Source organism: Anarrhichthys ocellatus, unplaced genomic scaffold (genome assembly GCF_004355925.1).
Source record: "Anarrhichthys ocellatus isolate YVR2014 unplaced genomic scaffold, GSC_Weel_1.0 scaffold57, whole genome shotgun sequence".
Taxonomy (NCBI): Eukaryota; Metazoa; Chordata; class Actinopteri; order Perciformes; family Anarhichadidae; genus Anarrhichthys; species Anarrhichthys ocellatus.
This window is the reverse complement of record NW_022280087.1, coordinates 1-25,504: the sequence shown is the minus strand read 5'-3', so window position 1 is coordinate 25,504 and position 25,504 is coordinate 1. Positions and strand designations below refer to the sequence as shown.

Sequence of the window (25,504 nt, the reverse complement as noted above, 5' to 3'; positions counted from 1 at the left end):
CAATAGTGGCCCACATCTCATTTTTAGCTTCAGATCTAGTTTTCATATGTATTTTTGGGAAGACATGTGTCACAATGAGGCGTAGTATTAGTATTGAATATTCAGCATTGGCTCTACCAGCATCGTTTAGAGAGATGGTTTCACACGGCAGAGCATTGGCAGTGTGTAAACCCCTGGCGCTTTGTGGCGGCGCCAACATCGGCTCAGCCCGCTACCTGCTGCCACCACGGCCCGATGGTCTCCACACCAACAAGTCTGACTCGCTGACTCAGCCCAAAGGTGCTGCCAGGAAACCTCCCTGTCTAACTGCCTCTTTTGATCATTTCAGATACTCTTTTTTAAAATGTTTTCTTTTGTTCCCTTCCCTTTCAGAACTATGCTTTAATTACCTCTCTCTCTCTCACACACACACACACACACACACACACACACACACACACACACACACGAACAAACAAACCAAGCTGCAGCACATCTGTGAATTTCCACTACACGTCACATGTCCAACAGACATAAAAAAGAGGAAAAGTTGAGCATTGATTAAAAACATTTGTATTTACCGCCTCACATCTGCCTGCGTGACAGAAAACTAGACATATATCTCTATCCTTCAAAAAAGGTAGAACTGAACATTTTATTGGTTTAAAAAGATGTTTCTTTCTTCATCTTGTCTGCTTAGAAAGACCAACGCCATGAAAAAAAGACCACAGGACATAAAAGTGACGACGCCAACCGTCTTTAACCAGCGTGATAACTGATTCCACGTCCCTGCTCTCAGATCTGCTTGTAATTAGCCTTTCATATGTAAACAGAAAAGAGCCGCCACGTGTTGGTGTCGGAAAAAAAGACGACTTAGTTGGTTTGCAGCTGTCTTCAGCATTTCTCACTATCTCATATCGCGTGTGGAATTGATCCGTTAGCAGCTGCACGTCAGACTGTTGTCATTGCTATCATTAAGAAATCATGTGAGAAGTTGCAGCAGTGAGTGACTTCAATTTATGGGTAATTATATTATATTTTGGGGAACATTACAAGGTTGCTTTTGAGCTTTTTGAGTTGTTTTTAGTTTGCTCTCCTCTGTAAGCGCACAGCTTGGTTTTCACATTACAGCATGTAGAACTTTCACTGTTTTTATAACCACAAGCTGCCCTTTTATCGCCTTCGTTTTCATCTATATTTATAGCACTTTCTAACTGGGTGCATGTATAAAAGTGTGTGCACGTGACACAGTCCCAGAAATACACACACATACTTTAACATCCAACGCTTAAACATCTTCTCAGTTTAGCACACACGGTCTGTTTCTTCTTGCACCAACATGTAACGTCTGCTTTGGCTCATTTCATTCTCACTCGGCATGGAACATCGGCAGCTTCCTTGGAGAATGAAACTTATCACATCCCGACAGAAACACATCTTTTCTTCACATATGTGCTATAAGAGCATTAACACACACAGAGGTCACATCCACCCCTTCACCTGACCTACATGCTGTTTCCATGTCTATAAAGTAGGCTTTTACTGTCATCGCCTCCTCCAACAACACAGCCCCCTTCACCTCCCATGCAACTGGCATTCACAATGATAGTGGAATTATAGCAGTGCGGCCAGTTTATAACCGTTCATTTCTCACATAAAAAGGCTAAACAGGGATGTCAGCACAGGACGGATGTATGATAATGAATTGTTTGCCATTATGTGATCATTTCCATGCTGATACCGACATGTTCTACATGTAGTCTAGTCCAGACTAAACAATATAGTTTTAGGTGATTATTGCCCTTTATTGTTATACTGGGCATAATGTAGGTGTTTGACTGCACCTTGGCCCATAAAATAAAAAAATGAAAATCTAATCTAATCTAACAATCTAAATTAAAAAAATGTAATTGAATATTACAATTTAAAATATATGTATTTTTAACTCTGTCTCTAAATGTAGCAGTTGTACCCTCATGGTTGAATACACTTATAATTGTAAGACGCGTTGGATAAAAGCTGGATAAATAATATAATATAATGTATATGTACTCTTCCATCAACTGCAGGCTGCTCTTCGACAGAGTCACAGCTAGATGTTGGCATCCATCCAGTGGGTACGGAAAGTATTCAGACCCCTATAAATTTTTCACTCTTTGTTTCATTGCAGCCATTTGCTAAAATCAAAAAAGTTCATTTTATTTCTCATTAATGTACACTCAGCACCCCATCTTGACAGAAAAAAACAAATGTAGAAATTTTTGCAAATTTATTAAAAAAGAAAAACTGAAATATCACATGGTCATAAGTATTCAGACACTTTGCTCAGTATTGAGTAGAAGCACCCTTTTGAGCTAGTACAGCCATGAGTCTTCTTGGGAATGATGCAACAAGTTTTTCACACCTGGATTTGGGGATCCTCTGCCATTCTTCCTTGCAGATCCTCTCCAGTTCCGTCAGGTTGGATGGTGAACGTTGGTGGACAGCCATTTTCAGGTCTCTCCAGAGATGCTCAATTGGGTTTAGGTCAGGGCTCTGGCTGGGCCAGTCAAGAATGGTCACAGAGTTGTTCCGAAGCCACTCCTTTGTTATTTTAGCTGTGTGCTTAGGGTCATTGTCTTGTTGGAAGGTGAACCTTCGGCCCAGTCTGAGGTCCAGAGCACTCTGGAAGAGGTTTTCTTCCAGGATATCTCTGTACTCGGCCACATTCATCTTTCCTTCAATTGCAACCAGTCGTCCTGTCCCTGCAGCTGAAAAACACCCCCATAGCATGATGCTGCCACCACCATGTTTCACTGTTGGGATTGTATTGGGCAGGTGATGAGCAGTGCCTGGTTTTCTCCACACATACCGCTTAGAATTAACGCCAAAAAGTTCAATCTTGGTCTCATCAGACCAGAGAATCTTATTTCTCATAGTCTGGGAGTCCTTCATGTGTTTTTTGGCAAACTCTATGCGGGCTTTCATATGTCTTGCACTGAGGACAGGCTTCCGTCGGGCCACTCTGCCATAAAGCCCCGACTGGTGGAGGGCTGCACTGATAGTTGACTTTGTGGGACTTTCTCCCATCTCCCTACTGCATCTCTGGAGCTCAGCCACAGTGATCTTTGGGTTCTTCTTTACCTCTCTCACCAAGGCTCTTCTTCCACGATTGCTCAGTTTGGCTGGACGGCCAGGTCTAGGAAGAGTTCTGGTCGTCCCAAACTTCTTCCATTTAAGGATTATGGAGGCCACTGTGCTCTTAGGAACCTTGAGTGCTGCAGAAATTCTTTTGTAACCTTGGCCAGATCTGTGCCTTGCCACAATTCTGTCTCTGAGCTCCTTGGGCAGTTCCTTCGACCTCATGATTCTCATTTGCTCTGACATGCACTGTGAGCTGTAAGGTCTTATATAGACAGGTGTGTGCCTTTCCTAATCAAGTCCAATCAGTTTAATTAAACACAGCTGGACTCCAATGAAGGAGTAGAACCATCTCAAGGAGGATCAGAAGAAATGGACAGCATGTGAGTTAAATATGAGTGTCACAGCAAAGGGTCTGAATACTTATGACCATGTGATATTTCAGTTTTTCTTTTTTAATAAATTTGCAAAAATTTCTACATTTCTGTTTTTTTCTGTCAAGATGGGGTGCTGAGTGTACATTAATGAGGAATAAAATGAACTTTTTTGATTTTAGCAAATGGCTGCAATGAAACAAAGAGTGAAAAATTTAAAGGGGTCTGAATACTTTCCGTACCCACTGATAAAAGCCTCAATCAGGAAATTATCAGCGCAATCATGAAATGCTGTGAGTGGAAAAAAATAGCACTGCTGGTAAGAGGAGCAGCACTAAGTCCACTTTTACATCATTCACCTCAATTATCGAGCTGGAAGCTTCCCCTCCACTGAGGAGAAGCTGTCAGGCTGCTACCAGTGTGCCATTACACGAGCAGGGGAACCCTGGCTGCTCCCCAGAACTGAGTAACCTACATTTCTCCTCCATCTTCTGTTACAGCGAGCAAGAGAGGAGGAAAGACTCAAGAGACGGAGGGAGGACAGTCGCCCATGTGGCTGGACAGCAGTACAGAGGAGTCAGGAAAGCTTCTTCCCTGAATCCTCTAGCAGTGATGACTGTTACAAGATAACACTTTTAATAGCATGCTGTACATGCTTTTATCCAAAGTATAAATATAAGAGACCACCACCAGATTTCCCCCCCATCTCTGTGACATTTACTGAGCGTGGAAGCAAGTATAGGCCTTTAATCAAAGCCAGGAGGAAGCCCCGTGATCAAACGTGAGAAGCCAAGAAAATGTCAGCATTCAAGTGAGAATGAAGTAGAGACGTCCTGTGTCCTGTGGCTCAATACAAGATAAAACGATTTTACAGAGACATTTAATGTTAAAAAGAGTTCAGTGTCAGTTTTCGTACTTTTGAGCCCTAATTCTCTGTTACCTCGCCACAATCACAGGTACAATCAGTTTTCAGGTCAGGTTTTAGTTTCACTTCAGGGGTACATAGTCTCTGTTTTCCACTGCACACTCTCACAGCAGCCCCACTCAACAGATGCGGGCCCCGGTGCCTTGCTCAAAGGCATCACCAGTGCGAGACGGTTTTTTCCCCTTACCTGCCACGCGAACCACCGCCCTCTCTGCCGGGTCCAGCACCGAGTCCTGGCTCTTCCTCTTCCTCCGCTCGTGTTTGGACAGGTTCCACGGCAGTGTGTCTCCCGGCGGCCCCGCGGTGCCCGACCGGCACGGGGACAGCGACCCCCCCGAACGCTCACTACGGAAGGACGGCTCACTGACGCAGGAGCGCTCGCTTAGAGTATCGTCATCCGAGGACTCCATCTCGTTCCCGGGAAGCTGCGAAAGAGAAGACGGAATGAGGAAGAGAAAGAGAGGGATGGAGGGAGGGATGAGGGCAGCGGGGGAGGGGGAAAGAAAGGAGGTCAAAAGAAGGGAGGACAGAAGAATTGTATAATTCATTTGCTGGGGTACAGTGTGATCACGCATCATGAATGATACAACGTTTCGACGTAACAGCACAACAGAAAGAGAGAAACAACTGGGTTACATTAGTCATCATCTCTCGACGAACGCTCGTGAGTTTGTGAGGCTGCAGACCTTCAGTGATGAACTACTGTAGACGAAGAGAGCACATGACAGCAGGCAAGATGAGACATTACTGAGGCCTGCTCAGAGCATATCTTCCCATCACTGAAGTCAATAAACCAGGATCCAACGATGGTGAACGTGGTAAACATTACACCTGCTTCCGCATGTTAGCATTGTGATCGTGAGCATGCTCACATTAGCATTTAGGTCAAAGCACCGCTGTGTCCACCTGAAGCCTCACAGAGACGCTAACATGACTGCTGATATAGATACATACATATATACATGTACATGCATGTACTTTTTTTCCCTCCATCAAACATTTTCATTGAATAGATATATATTGTTTCACTTTAAAATATTCCTGCTTATGTTGATTTGGCTTCAGACTTTTTTTCATACACTATCACAAAAACACACTTCTAACTTGTTATCTTTATTAAAAGGCCACTATTCAAGCTTTTTTGTAATTTGTGTGGTAATTAACCTTACACCCTGTTTGGAGCCGATTTATTGATGAAGAGGATGATGTCAGCTCTGTTTGGTAGGGGGGGGGGGGGTTCGTCTACTCAACAGACTTGGCTAAGACTAGGAGCAAAGACCAAAGACAGAGAGATGAGATTTCAAAGCTCTTCTAGCGTTTCTATTTTTAAAGAAAAGTCAATAAGCTGGGAAGACAGGAGAGGTTTTTTTTCTTCTCCATCTTCATCTCATTTTCACTCTGTCCTTTCCTTCTCTGCTTCTCTCTTGTCTGTTGCTCATTCATCTTTACACTGACTGTTTGTTGAAATATAGATTAAATTCAATACCTATTTATTATGAAGAAAAATAAGTGACAGTAAATACTTGATGTAAGCAAACACACAAGGCAGACGTGTGTGTGTGTGTGTACTTGTACAGCTATGTTTGTGAGGACCAAGTTTTTGAGCGTTAGACCTTCCAAGTGAGGACATTTTGGCCGGTCCTCACTTTGGCACAAAGATCTGTTCAGACTTGGTTTTAAGGTTGAGTTTAGAATTAAGTTTTGGTCAGAGTAAGGGGTTATAGAATATATTATGTCAATGAGTGTCCATGGTTGTGTGCGTGTGTGTGTGCGTGCGTGTGCGTGCGTGCGTGCGCGTGCGTGTGCGTGCGTGCGTGCGTGCGCGTGCGTGCGTGCGTGTGTGCGTGCACTCTGGGGACCTGACGCTCTGATCTGTCCATCACAGCCTCATAAAATCAATACCTGTCCTGAGAGAATGAATTGGCCGTTACCGGCTCTCATATTGCAGCTCCACAGGGAGTTACAGGTTAGTGAGCGTCCGCTGTGCTCCTGGAGTCATGAGTTTGAATCCAGCTCACAGACTATGTGCACATCATGCAATTCATTATACGTATATCCATCTTCACTGTGTATTTAGCTATGTGCTCATTTCTTAAAAAGCTGTACGATGCAAAAACATCTTCATATGTGTCTTTAAGAAGACAATTCTAATGTTTTACTGCAAATCACATGTATTTGATATTAGTCTTGTCTTTTAATCAGATTAGAAGAAATACTCATATCTTTTACTTCAGTAAAAGTTTCAATGCAGCTCCGTTAAATATACTCTGTGACAAGTAAAAGTCTTACATCCAAGATTTCACTTAGAAAAACTACAGAAGTATTAACAGCAGAATATACTTAAAGTATTAAGTTAACCTTTCAGAGAGCTGTATGACTATACTGTATATCGAGTGGATATGGTCTGAGTGGAGGTGGAGCTCATTTGAACTACTTTATATACTGATGGAGAGTTTAATCTACAGCACATTGTCATAAATTGATCGTATGTTGTGTTTGTAAAATCTTGATCTGTAAGGTAACCGGTAGCAATGCAGACTTTTCAGTCACTCTGCAATTACTTCTGGATAAAAACAAAACTCTGAAACTCCACATATGTACATTCAAAAATGGTCAGCAGTAATGGGATTTGTAGTTAAGGAGCAACAATTTTAAAAACAACATATTGAATGCAACATTCGACCGGCTAAGACGACAATATGGAATGCAGCTTATTGTATCTCAGTGGTTTCTTAAAACAAAGCAATACACTCATCATCACACTCTCAGTGAGTTAAGTATGGAGAATACCAGGACCCTAAAACCATCATTCATTTGATTATTTACACCTGTGCTTTTCTGTGAAAAAGGTTTGTAAGGCTAAACACCATCTTCAACACAGAGGGTGGAGGTTGTGATGAAGGTTAGAAGACAGCAGGATGAAAACTAGAAGTTAGCAAATTAATAAAGAAACCACGTGCAACTTATTTTGCGACTTCAAAGGTAAACCAACTTTCAGTATTTGGAGAAACCCTGGACAATCTATAATTTTGAAATCTTTACTGATGTTTCCTCAAAATGGATATGAAGTCTTTCAGAATAAAAGTCCCTAAATCCACCAGTGATCCGGTTTGTTTCACGGATCACCCACTAACAGTTAGAAAAACAGTCACTCCAGCGCCTGAGAGACTCAACAAACATCCAGCTTAACCCCTTAAACAGTGAGCACTTTACGGGGTGACTAACTTCTGCTGGCTGCCAAAGAGCAGCAGACTAAGCTGTGGAGCGACCTGAGCAGCCGTCACAGGGTGGGAATGTTTCTGTGTACGATGTGTGAGTCCGACAAAACGGCTGGGTTTTCCATCTGGGCTAGTGCTGCCAAAAGTCCTCCTCCTCCCCCTCCTCCTCCTCCTGCTGTTGGCCCCTGGCTAGACCGCTGGCAAGGCCCCACTTCCTGAATCCCCATCTCCACGGCAACGCTAGCTAGGAAGAGGTTAAGGCCTTCCCACAATTCTCTGCGGTTCTCTGGTGTACGAGTCTGTGTGTGTCTCTGTCCTCGTGTTGGTGTTTCTACATGTGTGTGTGTGTGTGTATGTGTGTGCATGTATATCTGTATGTGTGTGTGCGTGTGTATGCGTGTATGTGTGTGTAGTCAGTTTCCCTGCTGCTTGCTGACAGTGAGTCAGTGCCACTGCAACTAGCCGTTTTATAAATAGAGCCAGAATGGAGGCTTCAAAGCCGCACCATGTCATTAGTGCTATGGGAGGAGAAAAAGAGATCTTTGAAGAAGAAGATGATGATGAAGGAGAAACTACCAGCAGAAACACCGGCGGAGCAGTGAGAGAATGAGATCACTTCCTGTCTGATGAGATGCTCGCCAATGCATTTTTCACTCACACCATGTGTTCACATACTTTGCTCCCAGCTTTTTGTGAAATAATGATTACTCTCATTATTGATTCATTTTTACTCTTTTGTTATTTCTTGTCCATAAAAGCTAAAAACATAGGTGTATATATCTACATTTATCATTAAAGTTCCCAGATAAAGGTGACATCTTCAATTTACCGGTTTTGTTTGATAAGCAGTTGAAAAGCCAAAGATATCCAGTTTATCATAAAAACATAAAATGATCTGTCGAGCTACTAATCGGTTAACTGACTAATTATTTCAGTTCTGGATTGATCTATTATTGTTAGTCTTTTAGTTAAACATTTGTCAGACTATTTCTTTATCATATGTAAAAAAATAAATACATTTAAAAACACTGAGATAAATACTTACTGCAAGTTCTCAAGTCCCCAGGAGTCGTTTTTTTTCAATTAGACTGACCGGGGCAGCTAGCAAATAGCCTATCTGTTCTACTTTAATCTACACTATGTCACAACATCGTGAAAAACATCCATTGAAGTTGCCAAAGCCCAAAGTGACAAGAGCAACAAACCCTCAACATTTAAGGACGTGAAACCAGCGAATATTTTACATTTTTGTTTGATAAATGACTTGAATGATTAACTAATATATTTTAATTTATATACTAAATAACTGACTTACACATCAATACACAAAAGCAAGTGTGCACCAAAGTTTTAGAAGCACACACATATCCACACTGAATGCTTGACTGAGCTGATTTATAACCAGGATTTACATGGACACGGTCTGTTCCCACAGTTTAGCCTGAGGAGGGTGTGTGTGTTTGTAGGTGTGTGTGTGTATGTGTGTGTGTGAATGCGGAAAGTGACATGAAGCAGAGAGAGGGAGAACGACAGAGATGTAGAAGTATGGCAAAAGATTAAAAAGGAGAGAAAAGGGAAGACAAGAAAAGAAAGAACATGTAGGAAAGAGTCAGAGAGAGAAAACTAGACACGGTCGTAACCTCTGTGTGTCGTACCAGAGCAGCATACCAACGCTGATGGGAGTTTAACTGACATCCGTGCTCAACAGATGGATAATAATTCGGCCGGACAAACTCCATAACATAGAGCCACCTGATCAGAAACACATCTGATCGACACATGGGATTTACATCATACATCCAGAGCTGCAGTCGGTGTTGAGTCGAAGCTAGCTAGCTGTTTCCCCCTGTTTATAGACTTTATGCTAAGCTAGGCTACACCTCCTGTTTCTAGCTCTATACTCAGCGCACAGACATGAAAGAGGTATCACTCATCTCATCGAACTATAAGCGTGTTTCCTGGAATCTCAAACTGTTCCTTGAAAGTGTGAAGATGAGGGCGGTCAATTCTGTGACGCCGACACACTGCAGAGTCCGCTGCAGGACAAAAAAAGTCATGTGTGGCAGACTTGTATATTACTGACCGGAGATAAACTTGCTTTTTAACCACGCAGTCACGTCACGTAAGCATCATTAGCATAATTAGCACAATCTACCAAGGCAAGATTACCAAGGCAGTGTCGCGCGCACGTGAGAGCCTAATTAACAGCAACTAGCACCGGTCCAACACCTGCTGGTCCTGTAACTTTAAAGAAATAGTTTGATATTTTTAGAAATACGCTTATTCATTATATTGCCAAGAGTTCAATGGAAAGGTCAAGATCACTCTCATGTCTGTACACTAAGGATTGAGCTAAAGTCAGGAGGTTGTTAGCTTAACTTAGCATGAAGAGTGGAAACAGGGGGAAACACACGAGATACAATGTGTTAGTTAGTAAGCTTTAGGGGTGACGGTCGGTGTATTTCTCAACATTTGGATAAAGACGGGCTAACTGCTGTTTCCAGTCTTTATGCTAAGCTAAGTAAATTGCCTTCTGGCTCCCGCTTCATGCTTGTGCTGTGTTCAGGTCATATTGTTTAAACCTTAACTACACGCAGCTGAGAGGATTTATAACCGTCACAACATCAACCACTTGGTGAAAACAGCTTGGCCTATAGCAAGCGTCAAGAAACCACAAAGCCACCATCACTGACCTTTGCATGTCAATAAAATCCAGTATTAACACTTTTAAAATCCATTCAGCTAATCTAAAAGGAACTTATTCTTTGTTTCTATCTTGTTTCACTTGTTAATAAATCACTCCAAATAGGTAATATAGCAAAAGCAATTGAGGCTGTTTTGATGGTGTGATTACGAAGCGAGCAGTTGGAGTAACATCTTGGAATATTGCGTGAACTAAAGTAGAATAACAGGATTTGTTTTCCTGTTCTCATGCTATGAATGCAGCGCGAGCACAAACAGGTGGGAGGAGTGGTATCGATCTTCTTGTCTAACTCTCGGCAAGAAAGCAAATCGTCATTCCCCAAAATGTCAAACTCGTCCTCTAAATTGTCGATACAACTTTACTTTATGTCTGTCTCTTTGACTTTGACATCTGATCTTCCTTGAAACGTCGCTATCGGGGTCCAATTTCTTTGCCTTGCACTTATAAATGACATATTGAAAGCACACTTGTTACATCAGTTATTAAAGTTGTAGATAGTGCGTATGGATGAGGATGAATTACGCAGCCCCCCGTCATGATGAGTAACACACTGACTGACTGGATAAATGAATGGCTAGACTCAGCTCCCCTACGCACACACACGTATACATAAATACACATGGATAGACACTCGCATATATGTATAAACACACACACACAGAAACTGAACTGGCTTGCCAACAATACCGTAGCTTACTACTCAGCATGACTGGACAGAGCGAGAGTTAATTAAAGTGAGGGTGAGGGTGAGAGTAGAGGCAGAGACAGAGAAATCTGAGAAAAGAAAGACAACTGTGAGGTTAACAAGTGACGGAGGATAAAAGAAGACAGAGATATAAAAGGAGAGAGAAGCGCAGCATGGACTCACTGACTCTGCCGTCTTACTGATCAATACGTAGGCCGACGTCACTGTTAGCACCGTAAAAGACCCAAAAGACAGCGTCAACCCTGAGGAGATGAGAAATCTCTCCTTCTGTTTCTCTCCGTCTCTATTTTTTTTCTTCTTTCACTCATGATGAGATGCAGTGTGCATATCAAAGAGCTGCAAACCCACAGAGACCGCTGGCCAGACAGACAGACAGACAGACAGACAGACAGACAGACAGACAGACAGACAGACAGACAGACAGACAGACAGACAGACAGACAGACAGACAGACAGACAGGCAGGCAGGCAGGCAGACAGACGGGGGAGGATGGAGCTGCCAGTCAAGCATTTCACAAAGAGAAAAGGGACCATTTCAGTATCATGGATTAGACGACAGGTTCTTAAACTATGGCTGAGGATCAAGACACATTTGATGGGTGACAACATAATTAAAAGGAAAAGAAAGACCAATAAACTTTTCCTTAATTTTGCTCAGGGTTTTCGCAGAACCTGAATATTTTCATATCTTTATTTTCTCCAGAAATATCTAGGAAGGTTGGTTGAGGTGACTGTAATTTACGTCAACACATCCCAAGACACAAAGGTCGGAGGCCACTGAATTAGATGATAGAGAGAGAATCAGTTCAGTTAAAGTCTTTTATCGAGCAAAAATTGCCGGCGGCTTCAGCATCTCAAATATATGGATTTGCTTATTTTCTCTGTTATCGAATAATCTACATTTGGATTTTGGGCTGTTGGTTGGACAAAACAAGGGAATTGGAGATGTCACCTTAGACTCTAACCGACCATGACAGCTCCAGAGTCCAGGAGCTGCTTCTTAAAGTCCCATTGTTGACATAGCAATAATTCAACAGTTCAAACTGTGTCACTTTTTGTTTCATTGTAAATTAAACATATTTTGATATTAGACTGTTAATCGGATCAAATTAAACTATTTGAAGACTTCACATTGAGCTTCTGGAAGTTATATATCTAAAGAACTGACAGATGATGATCAACAATGAAGGTTAGAATCCGCTGCCTGTCACTGGATACTAAAAGTGACTCGTGTGCTTCGATTAATAAAGCAGAAATCCTCTTAGACTTGTGATTAAATCGACATACAGCCACGTCTCATACACTCTTTCATCATGCATCAGAGGCATATTGGTGCTTTCCACCAGACAACACACAGTAGTAAGGGGGTGTGTCCATGGCCAGTGCAGAGGAAGAAATAGGTGGAAGAGACCAACTGAATTATAGAATTTCACCTGAGTAAAATAGAACTGAATAGGTTGTTTTGTGCCTTCCGGGTCGGACTGAGGAGAAGCCTGCACGCTGGAGGTCCAACATAAGGCTGGAGGGAGATGCACGTTTGACCATCTGCTACAAAGCGGCAGGAGGGGAGGCTCTGCATCTTGATTTTTTTGTTCTCTCTCTCTCTCTCTCTGTCTGTCTCTGACTGCACCTTGCATAATATCACTGAGGTTTTCCAGACAGACACACAGACAGCCTGCAGTGGTGGAGCCCATTGGGATTCACACAGCAGGTGCAGGCTGGAGGTGTGCTGATGGAGGGTCAAGGGGCATTGCACGGATCAATAAAGGCAGCCTCTCATAAATGTGTGTTTATACACACAAAAAAAGCTGCAGCTGGTGGCTCATGTCATCATTTTATGCATGCATGCATCTCTCTCTCTCTCTGTCTCCCTCTCTCCCTCTCTCTTGAAGCACTCTGAATTTCCTTGTTGTTGAAATGTGCTATACAAATAAACTTGCCTCGCCTCTCTCTGTCTCTCTCTCTGTCTCTCTCCCATTGAATGTGAAGAAGGAATGTGTGGACATCAGACATGGAGACCTAAAACGTGCACGCATGCAGGAGCAGAGTGGAAGCACGGGGGCTCTTTGTCCGCCACACCGGCCCTGCCTCGGACGCACAAACACCAACTAATTACATTTATCCATTTGCGGCCGGTGCCGAACATCCGCCTCCGTACCGCCGCTGCTGAGTGTCTCATTAGCGGGTACCAACCCCGGGCAGACTCAGCGCGACCCAGAAACCCTCTCCGACTGACTGTCCGCTGGTTATTTCCAGCCCGGCCCTCCGGCGCACGAATCACGAGCATGCAGTGTGCTTCGAGAGTGGACGGTTTCAGGCGGTAACTGAGATCATGACGGTGAAGACACACTCGGTCCTTCTCATATGAATGGCAATCAACGTGTAACTGATCAACACGTTATTAACGAAGGTCTCAGTGAGGGGCAACACCTTCACCAAACCCACATCATCAACATGTTAATTTTAATACGAACGGTCTAGAAATATTACAATTAAATATGTTCCTAAAGTGTGAGTTGATAGTTATGAATCGCCTCGAGCTGATACTTTTGATTTCTAAGAATATTCATGTTACGTATAAATAATATCACCGCCGGACTCGACATCTCTTGTGGGTACATTATAATGATGATCCGGGTCCGGTGGGTTGCGGAGCTGGAAACGCTATAGCCGGGCTACGCGGAGCTCCGGAGCCGCTTACCTTCACCGGGCAGCAGCGGATCCTGAGATCCGAGCACAGAGCGAGGGAGGCCGGGGATGCTGCTGCCGCCGCCGCTCCCTCTCCTCCTGGATGGCTGGACGGAAGGATTTTTTCGGCTTCCACCGATCGGGTTTTTTTTTCCTAAAGAACCGAGCCGACACACAGCCGTGAGGGGAGGAGGGGGAGGCGATGACGCAAAGAACAGCAAAGCAACGTAATCCTGAATGCTATAATGGCTGTCCGATTCCTCCTCTTTCCCCCTCTGCCTCTCTCTCCCTTTCTCCGCTCTCAACAACCCCCACCGGCCCTCCTCTCCTGCTCCGCTTCCACACACTCACACACACATACACACTCACACACACACGCTCTCTCTTCAATAGGCAGTTTTCACACTTTACCCATGTCTATTGAGTGTGTTAAGTGTTGCGGAAATTGAAATTTCGGGTCGTACTCCTGCGTCATCCGTGCACCGCCAAACCCAGGCCGACACGCACGCACACACACACACACACACGCACGCACGCACGCACACACACACACACACACACACACACACACACACACACACACACACACACACTTTCTCTCAATTCAGGGAGGAAAAGGGCGTTCACATAGTTCATATTTGCAGCGGCTACTCATTCACATATATTTCAGGATTACACCGAAGAAGCAGCGCGTTTACATCACGAGATAGTATTAATCTGGGTTTTTATACCCCCCCCACACACACACACACACACACACACACGCACACACTGCCCCCTCCTCCCTCTCCAAACAGCTGGAGGAAGAGAGGGATCAGCTAAAAATAAATAAATAATCAAATTGAGAGTTGGACTTGGGGCTGCCGCTCCCTGATCGGGGAGCTTCACAGTTCGGGCTGAACTTTGGTATGTCTGGTCACAGGAGTCCCAGACCACCGAGGGATCCCCGGACTTCGGACTACACATACAATCACCGGCCACTTTATTAGGTACACCTTGCTAGTACCGGGTTGGACCCCTTTTGCCTTCCGAACTGCCTTAATTCTTCGTAGCATAGATTCAACAAGCTGCTGGAAACATTCCTCACATATTTTGGTCCATATTGCGTCGATGGCATCACGCAGTTGCTGCAGATTTGTCGGCTGCACATCCATGATGCGAATCTCCCGCTTTGTGACATGCTGCATTATCCTGCTGGAAGTAGACATCAGGAGATGAGTCCACTGGTCATAAAGGGATGGACATGGTCAGCAACAATACTCAGGTAGGCCGTGGCGTTTAAACCATGCTCAATTGGTACTAAGGGGCCCAAAGTGTGCCAAGAAAATATTCCCCCCACCATTACACAACCACCAGCAGCCTGAACCGTTGATACAGGCAGGATGGATCCATGCTTTCATGTTGTTTACGCCTAATTCTGACCCTACCATCTGAATGTCGCAGCTGAAATCGAGACTCTTCAGACCAGGCAACGTTTTTCCAATCTTCTGTTGTCCAATTTTGGTGAGCCGAATTGTAGCCTCAATTTCCTGTTGTTAGCTGGCAGGAGTGGCCCCCGGTGTGGTCTTCTGCTGCTGTAGCCCGTCTGCTTCAAGGTTCCACGTGTTGTGCGTTCAGAGATGGTATTCTGCAGACCTTAGTTGTAACAAGTGGTCATTTGAGTTACTGTTGCCTTTCTATCATCTCCAACCACTCTGCCCATTCTCCTCTGACCTCAACAAGGCATTTTCGTCCACACAACTGCTGCTCACTGGGTACTTTCTCTTTTGGACCATTCTCTGTAAACCCCAGAGATGGTTACGCGTGAAAATCCCAGTAGATCAGCAGTTTTTGAAATACTCAGACCAGCCCGTCTGGCACCAACAATCATGCCACGTTCAAAGTCACTTAAATCCCCTTTCTTCCCCATTCTGATGCTCGCTTTGAACTTCAGCAAGTCCTCTTCACCACGTCTAGATGCCTAAATGCATTGAGTTGCTGCCATGTGATTGGCTGATTAGCTATTTGTGTTAACAAGCAATTGAACAGGTGTGCCTAATAAAGTGGCCGGTGAATGTATATATATATATATATAGATAAATAAAAAAGATAAAATAAAAATGTCACTTCATATAAACAGGTTGCCAACCCCTGAAGAGTCTCTCGGTTCACTGGTTTGGTTTGACAGCCCACAACTTTACTGTTTTTGTTCAGTTTCGCAGCTTTCGTGGCATCTAAAAAGCGGCAACATCAGCAGACAGACTTAGCTAGCGACTAGCTGGGGGACAAAGTGGAGCATTAGCAGCTAAAGAGACAGATATTTACCTCAGGAGCTGGTGGAGACCAAAAACAGAGCTAAAAGAGAGCGAACACTGGAGTCATCGAGTGGCCACAAACACGACTCCAAACGAACGTTGCTCTGTTTTAGTTGTTAGTGATGATTGGCCTGGTATTAGTTGACGTGTCTGTCTTTTGTGAGACTGTCTGGCTCTCAGATTGATAAGGCACTGGGTCAACTGAATATCACTGGGATTGCCGTGTGTTTGTCGGCGGTGGAGGATAATCCGGACGTTCTCGTTCTCCGTCCATCACATCACAGATCTGTGCTGCTGCCGCTGTAATCAAGCGGTGATGACAAAACACGGGGTAAAGTTCACTACTATCACTGCTCATTCTTTCACTATCAGTCATTGATTAGCCTTCAGTGTAAACAGAGCTGTTGTGCATATCAAACTGATGCTCCTGACATGAGTCCACTGGCAGCAAACTCCTGACAAAAATTCAATTTGCACAATTGAAACCTTGTGATAATGCCATGGATCTATCAACGCCGTCATGGTTATCTGTCATCTTCAATGTAATAAAGCCAATGGAGGACAATGAGGCCGACAGCCTCCAGACAAAGCGTTACTGTGAGTCATTCTCAGTGGAAAGACGTATCCATTCACTAACGGGCATAAAGTCAAAACCCTCAATGGAGTTTAATCAGATTTTAAGATGTGACATTATACTAATTATACAGCTCAGTTTGTGGGGACACTCAAACACTTCGACATTCAGTTAGGCCCGATGTAACCAGTCTGGGTATTTAGCTTATGGTCTCAGGACTTGTTCTTAAACTGAGGCTTGTACTTGCCGTGGGTCAAAACATCTGTATGATAGTAAAACATTTCCTCCTTATTTATATTTTTGTTTTGTCACACTGAAATGTTTTCAGCCTCTGTCTAATCCAATAACTATTACTAAAAGATAACAATTTATAATAATCTTTTGGATTTAAGAAATATGGAGATTTTAAGCTCATTTTAAGCAGACTTCACCAAACCGACACAATTTAGTACCAACCACCATCCAAAGTCTCTTAACCTCTCTGAGTATTTAACATCACAAAAGTACACATTTTATGTATTTAACTGTTCACTTTGTATTTTCTTTAACATGTTTATGAAACATATGTGCCAGTTATGTTATTCTTGTGGACTCTGGCTGAAAAAGACGACTCGTAACAAACTTAAATGCAGCCATGAAACTGTTAAGTGGTTTGAGCTTAAATGTAGAAAACTTGAACTTGAACCTGAACAAACTGTCATCTCTTCCTAGATACCTGGTGAGTTCACCCTCCTGTCCCGCCTGAGCTCTTGGCTCCATCTTGTGGCGCTTCATGGAGCCTCACTAATCCCATCCGTCAGAGTTAAATGCTGGTAATTGAATCGAGGACGTCCAACAGGATCAACTCATATCAGTCTCTCATCGGAGAGGTCCCTCTGGAGCGCTAACTCACTGCATCAGTTAAAGGATTTACTAGAATTAGGTCAGTGGGTTAAGAAAATGAACTGTAGTTTAACTTACTTACATTGGCAGCAGAACCACAGCTGACGACCACAGCTGCAGAGATGACATTAAATTAGACATTTAACCAGCTGTGGTCATCACTCACAGGATGACTGCTTTGCATTATTTGCAGGCTTTTTCAGAAGATGCAAGCATGAAGCGTTTTCACTTTATTGCTCAATAATTGTGTCAAATATTTAACAGCAGCAGACGCCTTCAGTCCACATTAGGGTTTAAGAGTAAACACATAAAATTCTGAGGATAAAAACAAAGAACAGTATATACGGAGTCAACAAAAATGCTAAAATAATTGTACTGTATTGAACATTTTTGCTTGAGTAAATTCAAGTATTATTAAACTTGATTTGAATGATCAATTATCAATTCTAAGTACTATTTGTAGTTTAATATACAACAGCGCATTATATTTTAAATTCATCATCTCTTCACTTTTAAAGTAACTAATGAGTATGGCTTTCATGTGGACAAATAAGTACAATATCTCCATATAAAGCAGCATTAAATGGAAATACTCGTGTTAAGTACAAGTACTTCAAATTTGAGTTAAGTACAGTACTAGAGTGTAATGTTTTCATTCTTAGCCTCTTCACACATTTCAGTGCACAGTAGAAAGACAGGGAAGGAAAAGACCGGAAGCTCTTCGATGATAACATTTATTTGCAAACGTGTACAGGCGGACAGGAAACAGCGACATCTGATTTACTATAAACAAGAGCAGAACTCCCTCATGGCGTCTGGTCGGGCTTGCCTGAGTGGCAGGTCGGCGGCGTGTAGCTCCCCTCCTTCACCATCTTGTCCCGCTGCTGACGGATGGCATGCAGCCTCTGGTGCTGCAGGGAGGAAGAGAGGAAGAGGTGAGTGTCGAGGAGGAAGCAGCAGGATGGAGAGAATAGGAAAATAAAAACACTAAAGAGAATGTCCTGCATCCCTCCACCTATTTAATTTTGACTCCTGTCACCATGTGAAGCTGAGAGAAACTGAAGAACTAGAAGAAACAGCTCCCTACCTCCGTTCTGTGCTGTAAACATGCAGATTTCCTTCCAAATCATATTCAGTCGTTCATAAATGAAAAATCCAGCAGAGATGCAGGCAGTCTTTTTCAGATGTAGTCTCGTGTTTCACAACTCTGATGTTAAAAAGCTGCATACAGCTATTTAACAGCTAACGTTTAGAGATGAATACACCTCGGTGGATGTGACATTCGTGTCAGACTCCGAAGTCGTCTCAGCTGACATTCGTCTTAAATCAGCACTTCACCTCCATCACGTTGTGAAAGAATGAGACGGGGCTAACGGGCTCATCAAGGCGTCTGGGTGGAGGCGACGGACTTCCTGCTGCTGCAGCACATTCACAGAGAGCGTCTCTCTTCTGCTGACACACACGTCCATCAAGACTGACCCCAGTTTACCTCGGACAATATTCAAAGGATCGCACGTGGGTGCTATTTTTCTTTCTGAACACACTTCTGTAATCAATTCATAGTCATTTAATTCACCTTCATAAACCGTTTATTGCTGCTTTATACCATCAGCTGTATAAAATATGGACATCGTCTCCGTGACATCACCCATAGGCTCCAGAAGAGCTGTTGTGAAGCTCAAAGTGAGCGTCTCCGGTGACGCCATCTTGGCAGCGATGACACAGTAACTCTAAAAGTGGGAAAAGAGGTGGATTGTGGGCTGAGGTGGCCCAGCTGATGCAGCAGAGGAGACGGCTAGCAGCTGGCGAACTGAGACGGCACCCACCTGTCACTCAAAGCTGCCACATACTCCATCATACCTAACTGTAAGCTTTAGTATAGTTTAAACAGGTGAGTTATGAAGGTGGTCATGAATGTGGAAATTAGTTATAGAAGCCAAAACTGTTCTTTGCACCAGGCTGTAAACGTGTTTGTTTCTGCTGTAAAGTTGGGCATTTTAGTGGATTGACTCACTTTTGGAGCCAGCCTCAAGTGGCCACTTGATGAATTACAGTCTTTGGAAGTAACATTATGCTCTTCAGAGTAATCCAGGAAGTTTTCTGTGGCGTGTATTGTTTCAGACCAATGACATCATAGATAATTGTTCGTGAATAAAAACAAATAAAGTCTCAACTCTACATCACTTTCGCATTTACACAAACACATTCACTGGTTAAACCACTGCCAGGTTACAGTTTTAGAAGACGAATATTGCCCCTCCTGCCATTATTATACTATGATGCAGTCATTGACCGAAAGGATTGATTTACACACGTGATGCATTATTCACAAGACAATTATGTGGATTTTGTGTGCACATGAAGCCACGAGAAATTAACCCTTTTGCAAACAAATTTCTAAGAATGTTATTTAATGTGCTGGAAGATTAATTTACGGTTACTTTATCTGCAGACAAACTCTGGAGAGGATGGAAATAGGATTATTTAGACACTGATCAACAGAAAGAGTCACTTTCAGTTATCTTATCAGCTGATCAGCGAAAAATAAAATCTAATTATATCTACTATATTCAATGTAATTAAGCTTAGTGAACCATTCAAATGTGGATAGGAGGAATATTAAACTACATTTTTTCTTTTTGTTCTGACATCATGTTAATATTTTAGCAAGTAAATAAGTGATAGGCAGATCCACGTAACAAAAAGTCACATCATCAAACAGCAAGTTCTGCTAAAACAGTTGTCTCAGCTGTGTTCACGGCATGAACTTACATTTCCTGCTGGAACATTGATTCTTGTTTCTACTCTAGTGACCCTTTTAAAAAAATACTTCAAAAGCTGCTCACTGGCACACAGAGGTCATCGATAATCCACTTACTGTTTTCTGCCTGTGCATGCACTCGTAGAAGTCCTCAAACTCCAGCAGGCACTCCTTCTTGGCGCGGGTCTGCCCGATGCCGTGGGCACACTCGATCCACTCCTTCTCGAAGGCGTGGCAGCGAGCTGCCCTCTTGTTGGGCTGCTCTCCGCTCTGCAGCAGCAGCCAGCCGTCCAGGTTGATGCCGAGCCGCGACTGGAGGTCCACAAACGGCATGGCGGCTGATGAGGGAGGAGACAGAGAGGAAAGAATGATGAGCGACACGGGATGTAGTGGTGGAGAGGGAAGGACCACACAGATGAGGGGAAAAAATAGTCTCAACAAACTGGCAGAATAGATGAGCAGCTGAGAAAAATACTGTTTTGACCACAAACATCACTACATATGACCAGGAAGTGCCTCAGACACACAGCAGAGGAGCTTATAGAGCAACACGCTACTTAAGAACGCAGAGTAAATCCCTCTTACACAGGAAGCTACTTGCTGCAGTTTTAAGGAAGGCTTCGAGGACATTTTTATCATTCAGCATTAAGACTTTTGTTTTGCTTCATTCCAAAACAGAAATGTCATTTGACAACCAGTCTGATCCACGATAACATGCAATAAACCACATTGGGGTTTACTACTAAAGGCTGTAGCCATATTTGAAGACGGCTGCTTTTCAAACAGCGATTTGTTTGTAAGAGAACAAAGAATTAATGATTGTATTTACCATACCCATTGTGTTTTAATATGACATAAAATACAGGACAGAAACATAATATTAAATATAAAGGCAGCATATTATGAGTATAATACAGTATAATATAGAAATGTGTACTATAGGCCTTAGATAATTCAACGGTACAGATAGACCCTTCTCTACTCTCTCGGCTAAACGAAGCTAGCCAGCTAGCACAGAGCTAACTACAGTAGCTAGCTGGCTAATGCGCTTTGTAAAAAATACCCAGAAGTGAAAGCAGTATATCCGATATTTAAATCAATTTAAGTGCACATTAACTCAAGAACTACTCCTATAAATGATTATACTCTGTGCCCAGGTGTGGTATCATGTGACGTTATGCTGTCCTTCAATGACAGCTTGTTAATGCTAACGTCAGGCCGCTCTGCTTTTACGCTATTTCCAAACTGGTGCTATTATTTGAACGATGAATAAACTCAACACCGTGTCTCTATAGCTAACCGGTTATTTAAAAACCGACATTAGACATAAAATATCTGTATTTACCGTGTGTTTGTGGGATTCACTTTAACCTTCTTCCGACTTCACGCGTTTCGCTTTGCGGCTGATAATAACACTGCCGTAAAAGCAGAGTCTGTGTCGTGAAGAGACACCAATGTGCTGTGGAGACCTACCGCCGCCTACTGGATAAAATATTCAGTAAACACTTCTAAAACTACCACTGGACAGAGGTGGAAGAAGTACTCAAATCTCTTACTTAAGTAAAATTAGTTACACAGTGTAGAAATACTCTATTGAGTAAGGTAAAGGTCGTGCATTTAAACTCTGAAGTAAAAATACAAAAGTGTGAGCAATAAAGTATACTTAAACTAGCCTACCTAAAGTAGAAGCACTCATTTTGCAGAATGACCCATTTCAGTATAATATATTGTAGCACCCCGTTGCCACAGAAACCCTAATTAAAGATTACAAATATGAAAAGTGAAAGCACATTTTCTAGTTGTATATATTGTGCATTTTTATACTCAATATATATATATTTTGTACTATGTTCCTTTGATTGCTTACCCTTATCATAATTGCTGCTGTAGCAAACAAATTTCACCTTGCGGGATTAAGAATGTATCTGTCTGTTTATCTATCTATCTATCTGGAGTTTATTTAGGATTTTGGATGATAAATAAATATGAAGTACAAGTGAGACCTACAAAACACTGTTAGCCCGAACTAGTTGAATTTACTAGAAAACCGCGTGGAAACCCGTTGCCTCAAACCATTTAAGTTTTTACAAATGGAGGAACTAAACAGATCAAGTTGTGTTAACATAGAAACTTAATTAATGCAGTAGACAAATTTAAGTCCACATTAGTAATCTTTACTAAAAATCATTAGTTCACTTGAATCATTTCTTTTTAGTGTAAGTTCAATGAAATAACTATTTTAAGTTCAACATACATAAGCATATATAAACAAATCACTAATATAACATTATTTATTGCTACTTAAGACCATTAGTTTATTTAAGTAATGTCTTTACTTTTAATTAAATTAATTATACTATTTGATTTTGAGATTTAATGTTTGTTTCAAGAAAATTGTACAGAAGGAAAGAAATTAAATACATTTTAATGTTCCAATGTGTTTTATTTTTTCAAAACATTGCATTGTAACTGTTAAAACTGAAAGAAATTCCAACTTGTCGAGAGAAGAAATACAGCATTACACAGTAACTGTGCGTTGTGAATGACTATTCACATGCAGACATTACAACTTGACTGGATAAGGACAGAGGAACTGGGTTAAACATATCGAAACAACTGAACACCAATATGCAGTCCTGAGCATACACTGTAAAACACAAGTGGTGGAACATTCCTACTCCTCATTCAACAAACTTATAACATAATTCTAAATAAGTATCTTAGTAGTTAAACATTTCCTGAGAGTCTTTGGTGACAAAGGGGGATTAAGACCATGTGAGGCTTGGTTTGGAGGGGCTAGCAGACCCCACAGTTGAGGTGTCTCTGCATATAAGACCTAAACAGATAGCAAACTCTGCAATGAACAGCATCAAAAACAGGATTTTAAAACATTGCATGTATCACATGTATAACACATACATGTTTAGGCTTGTTCAGTAGGGATGCTGACTGTGGCACGCCTCCTGGAGCTTCCCCTGTCTGCTGCCAGGTTGAACCACCTCATTGCCATTTCACACTCATCATTTGTGGCGGCACGTGAGACATGATTCTTTCGACAGCATCTGTAATCACAAGCAGATCATACAAAATCCCATGAACCCTCAGTGCAACATATAGCAGACATGCAGTCTAAAAGCTAGTGACTGTCTGGCATGTAAAGGTTTGCTATGCTATATTCAGAGATAATATATCATATAAATATTATGTAAAGATATAGTCGTGTAATATCTACCTGAGCAGAGAATGAAGTTGAAGTTGCAAAGAGAATTTGTAAGTTTGAACACTACCTAAGACCTCTGGGTGACTTCAGATTGTTTTCATTAAATATTGCAGTTACTTACGCAGGAGCAAAGTCTTCGACTCCATCTGGCTGAAGGACTTTTTCCCATTTATCCCTTTCCAGTTCATTCTCTTCCCAACATCATCGTTGAACATGCGGGCAAGGATGTTCCATGTAACCCGTTTTGTGTCATGTCCTCCGATGGTTGCCAGGGAGGAAATCTAAAATTGATCAAAAAAGTACTGTTAACACTTTACAGAATGTTTTTTCTACAATTTGACTCTTAAAATCATGCTTTTAAACATATTTAAAAAAGGAAAGAGAACTTACCAAACAAAGGCTGGCCTCGAGGTAGATCAGCTGCTCTCTCAGGTTTGTCTGAGTTCAGGAGGAAAGGTGAACCTCCCACCCCATTGTATGGTATGGTATGCCCCCTGTTGCCTGGGTCCTAATGGTAGGCTGCCTGTTACCTGCCTGCAGTATTTGAACGGGGGAAAAAGGCGCGTTTGATGTGCGGATACCCCGGTGTCAGCAGCGAGTCCGCTGTTTGACGGTGCGCGATCCGAGTAGACTTATGAACTCACAATATGTACACTTCCATTGCATCTTCACAAGAACCTGTGAAAACAAGAAGAAAACTATTGGCTCAACTTTCAGTTCAACAACCCAGTTCCAGTAACATTAACTCCACTGCAAAACGTTACCCAGCCTCTGCTAACAACCAACTAATGACCTCGTGCCTTGAGAAGCTAGCTAAGTTACTGCTATAAATGCAATAAATAACTCCTGCGCAACCTAACCAAACACTATTTTGAAAAGCTAACGTAACGTTATCGTCAGCGAGCTTAAAACACAGCACATGCAAACACGTGTTAAAGTTATAAACTGGACCCACAGAAAACCGTTAGCATGCTAACACTCAGCTAACGTTAGCGTTTAGCTTACTTGTTGAAATAAATGCTCCCAGAATGATATCTAACGTTACAGTCAATATGGTGAGAGTACACACTCACCATTCCACTTGGTTCAAAGTTGTTGCAGAAATCCCGCAGCTCCGTCAAAGCCAGGATAGGTTTCGCGGTCGGACGCAGGACGAGCAGACTCCTCTGGGCTCGTCACTGCGTTGCACACGGCACTAATGCTTAATCGAGTGAAATTCAAACGGGCCCCCCCCTTACAGAAACGTAACCTACCATGTTATCTCTGCTAAACATGATCATTGCACTCAATATTTCAGTTGATTAGTGCAAACTACTAAATAGATTTTGTAATGACACAGTTGTTTTACAAAACACGCAAGTATAAGTAATGACTACTCAAAAGTTTAATTTGAAATAAATTCGGGTTTACAGTGAAGGTAAAATACAATCAAAATACAAACATACAATAAGTAGGCTAGATTTTAAATGTTAGTATTTAAAAATGTCTCCAATAAATCTAGAAGTATAGTTCAATAAAATGCATCAGTGGTTGAAACTTAGTACTCTATTAAATACATTTGCTTGAGTATGTTACTTAAGTACAATTTTCAGGTTACAAGTACTTTATACTTTGACTCCACTACATTCATTAATGGAAGAAGTATTACTCAAAGCAGTTATACCACAGTGTAGTGTCCGTTACAACTAAAAGTCGTGCATTTAAAAACTTGCTTGAGTAAGAATTAGCATCAAAAAAACATTTTAAGTACAGAATGTACATATATCTGCTTGTGAATTTCCCCCCAGGATCAATAAAGGCTTGTCTAAATAAAACATCATCATTGATTGTTGATTATATTTTGTTTTATTAATGTGAATCTGCCACTAAAGTGTAGAATGAATGGAGTGGTGTAAGAAGCACTTCATTCGCCTCTGAACTGTAGTGTAGAAGTATAAAGTTACAGAAGACAGTACTACAGTAAAAGTACTTCGTTACTTTCCATTACTGACTATATTTCAGGGAGTAATACGCTGATGGTGGGCATGGCCCCTCCATCAGCGTATGAATGTGTGTGAAT

The 25,504-nt window shown here is 42.2% G+C and overlaps 2 protein-coding genes and 1 long non-coding RNA gene across 4 annotated transcripts in view; all 3 read right to left on the bottom strand.

The window, feature by feature from the left end:
• Positions 1-14,192, bottom strand: part of LOC116396616 (microtubule-actin cross-linking factor 1-like) — a 68,921-nt gene extending 54,729 nt beyond the window's left edge. For both annotated transcript variants that reach the window (XR_004213611.1, XM_031871337.1), the window contains exons 1-2: positions 13,728-14,192; positions 4,586-4,823 (exon numbers count right to left, since the gene is read on the bottom strand). Coding sequence is in view for 1 of the 2 variants with exons in the window: in XM_031871337.1 (XP_031727197.1) it covers positions 4,586-4,808 (223 nt within the window). In the remaining variant the exon portion in view is untranslated. The remainder of the gene's footprint in view (positions 1-4,585; positions 4,824-13,727) is intronic.
• Positions 14,193-17,681: 3,489 nt separating this feature from the next.
• ndufs5 (NADH:ubiquinone oxidoreductase subunit S5) lies at positions 17,682-21,660 on the bottom strand. The gene is made up of 3 exons (XM_031871336.1): positions 21,571-21,660; positions 20,343-20,563; positions 17,682-18,375 (listed from the first exon to the last, which is right to left on the bottom strand). Exons 2-3 carry the CDS (start codon positions 20,556-20,558, stop codon positions 18,271-18,273), a joined length of 321 nt encoding a protein of 106 aa, XP_031727196.1. The 5' UTR covers positions 20,559-20,563; positions 21,571-21,660; the 3' UTR covers positions 17,682-18,270.
• Positions 21,661-22,651: 991 nt separating this feature from the next.
• LOC116396627 (uncharacterized) lies at positions 22,652-24,622 on the bottom strand. The gene is made up of 4 exons (XR_004213613.1): positions 24,519-24,622; positions 23,836-24,123; positions 23,567-23,726; positions 22,652-23,287 (listed from the first exon to the last, which is right to left on the bottom strand). It is a non-coding gene; the product is annotated as an uncharacterized LOC116396627 (long non-coding RNA).
• Between the last annotated feature and the right edge of the window lie 882 nt (positions 24,623-25,504).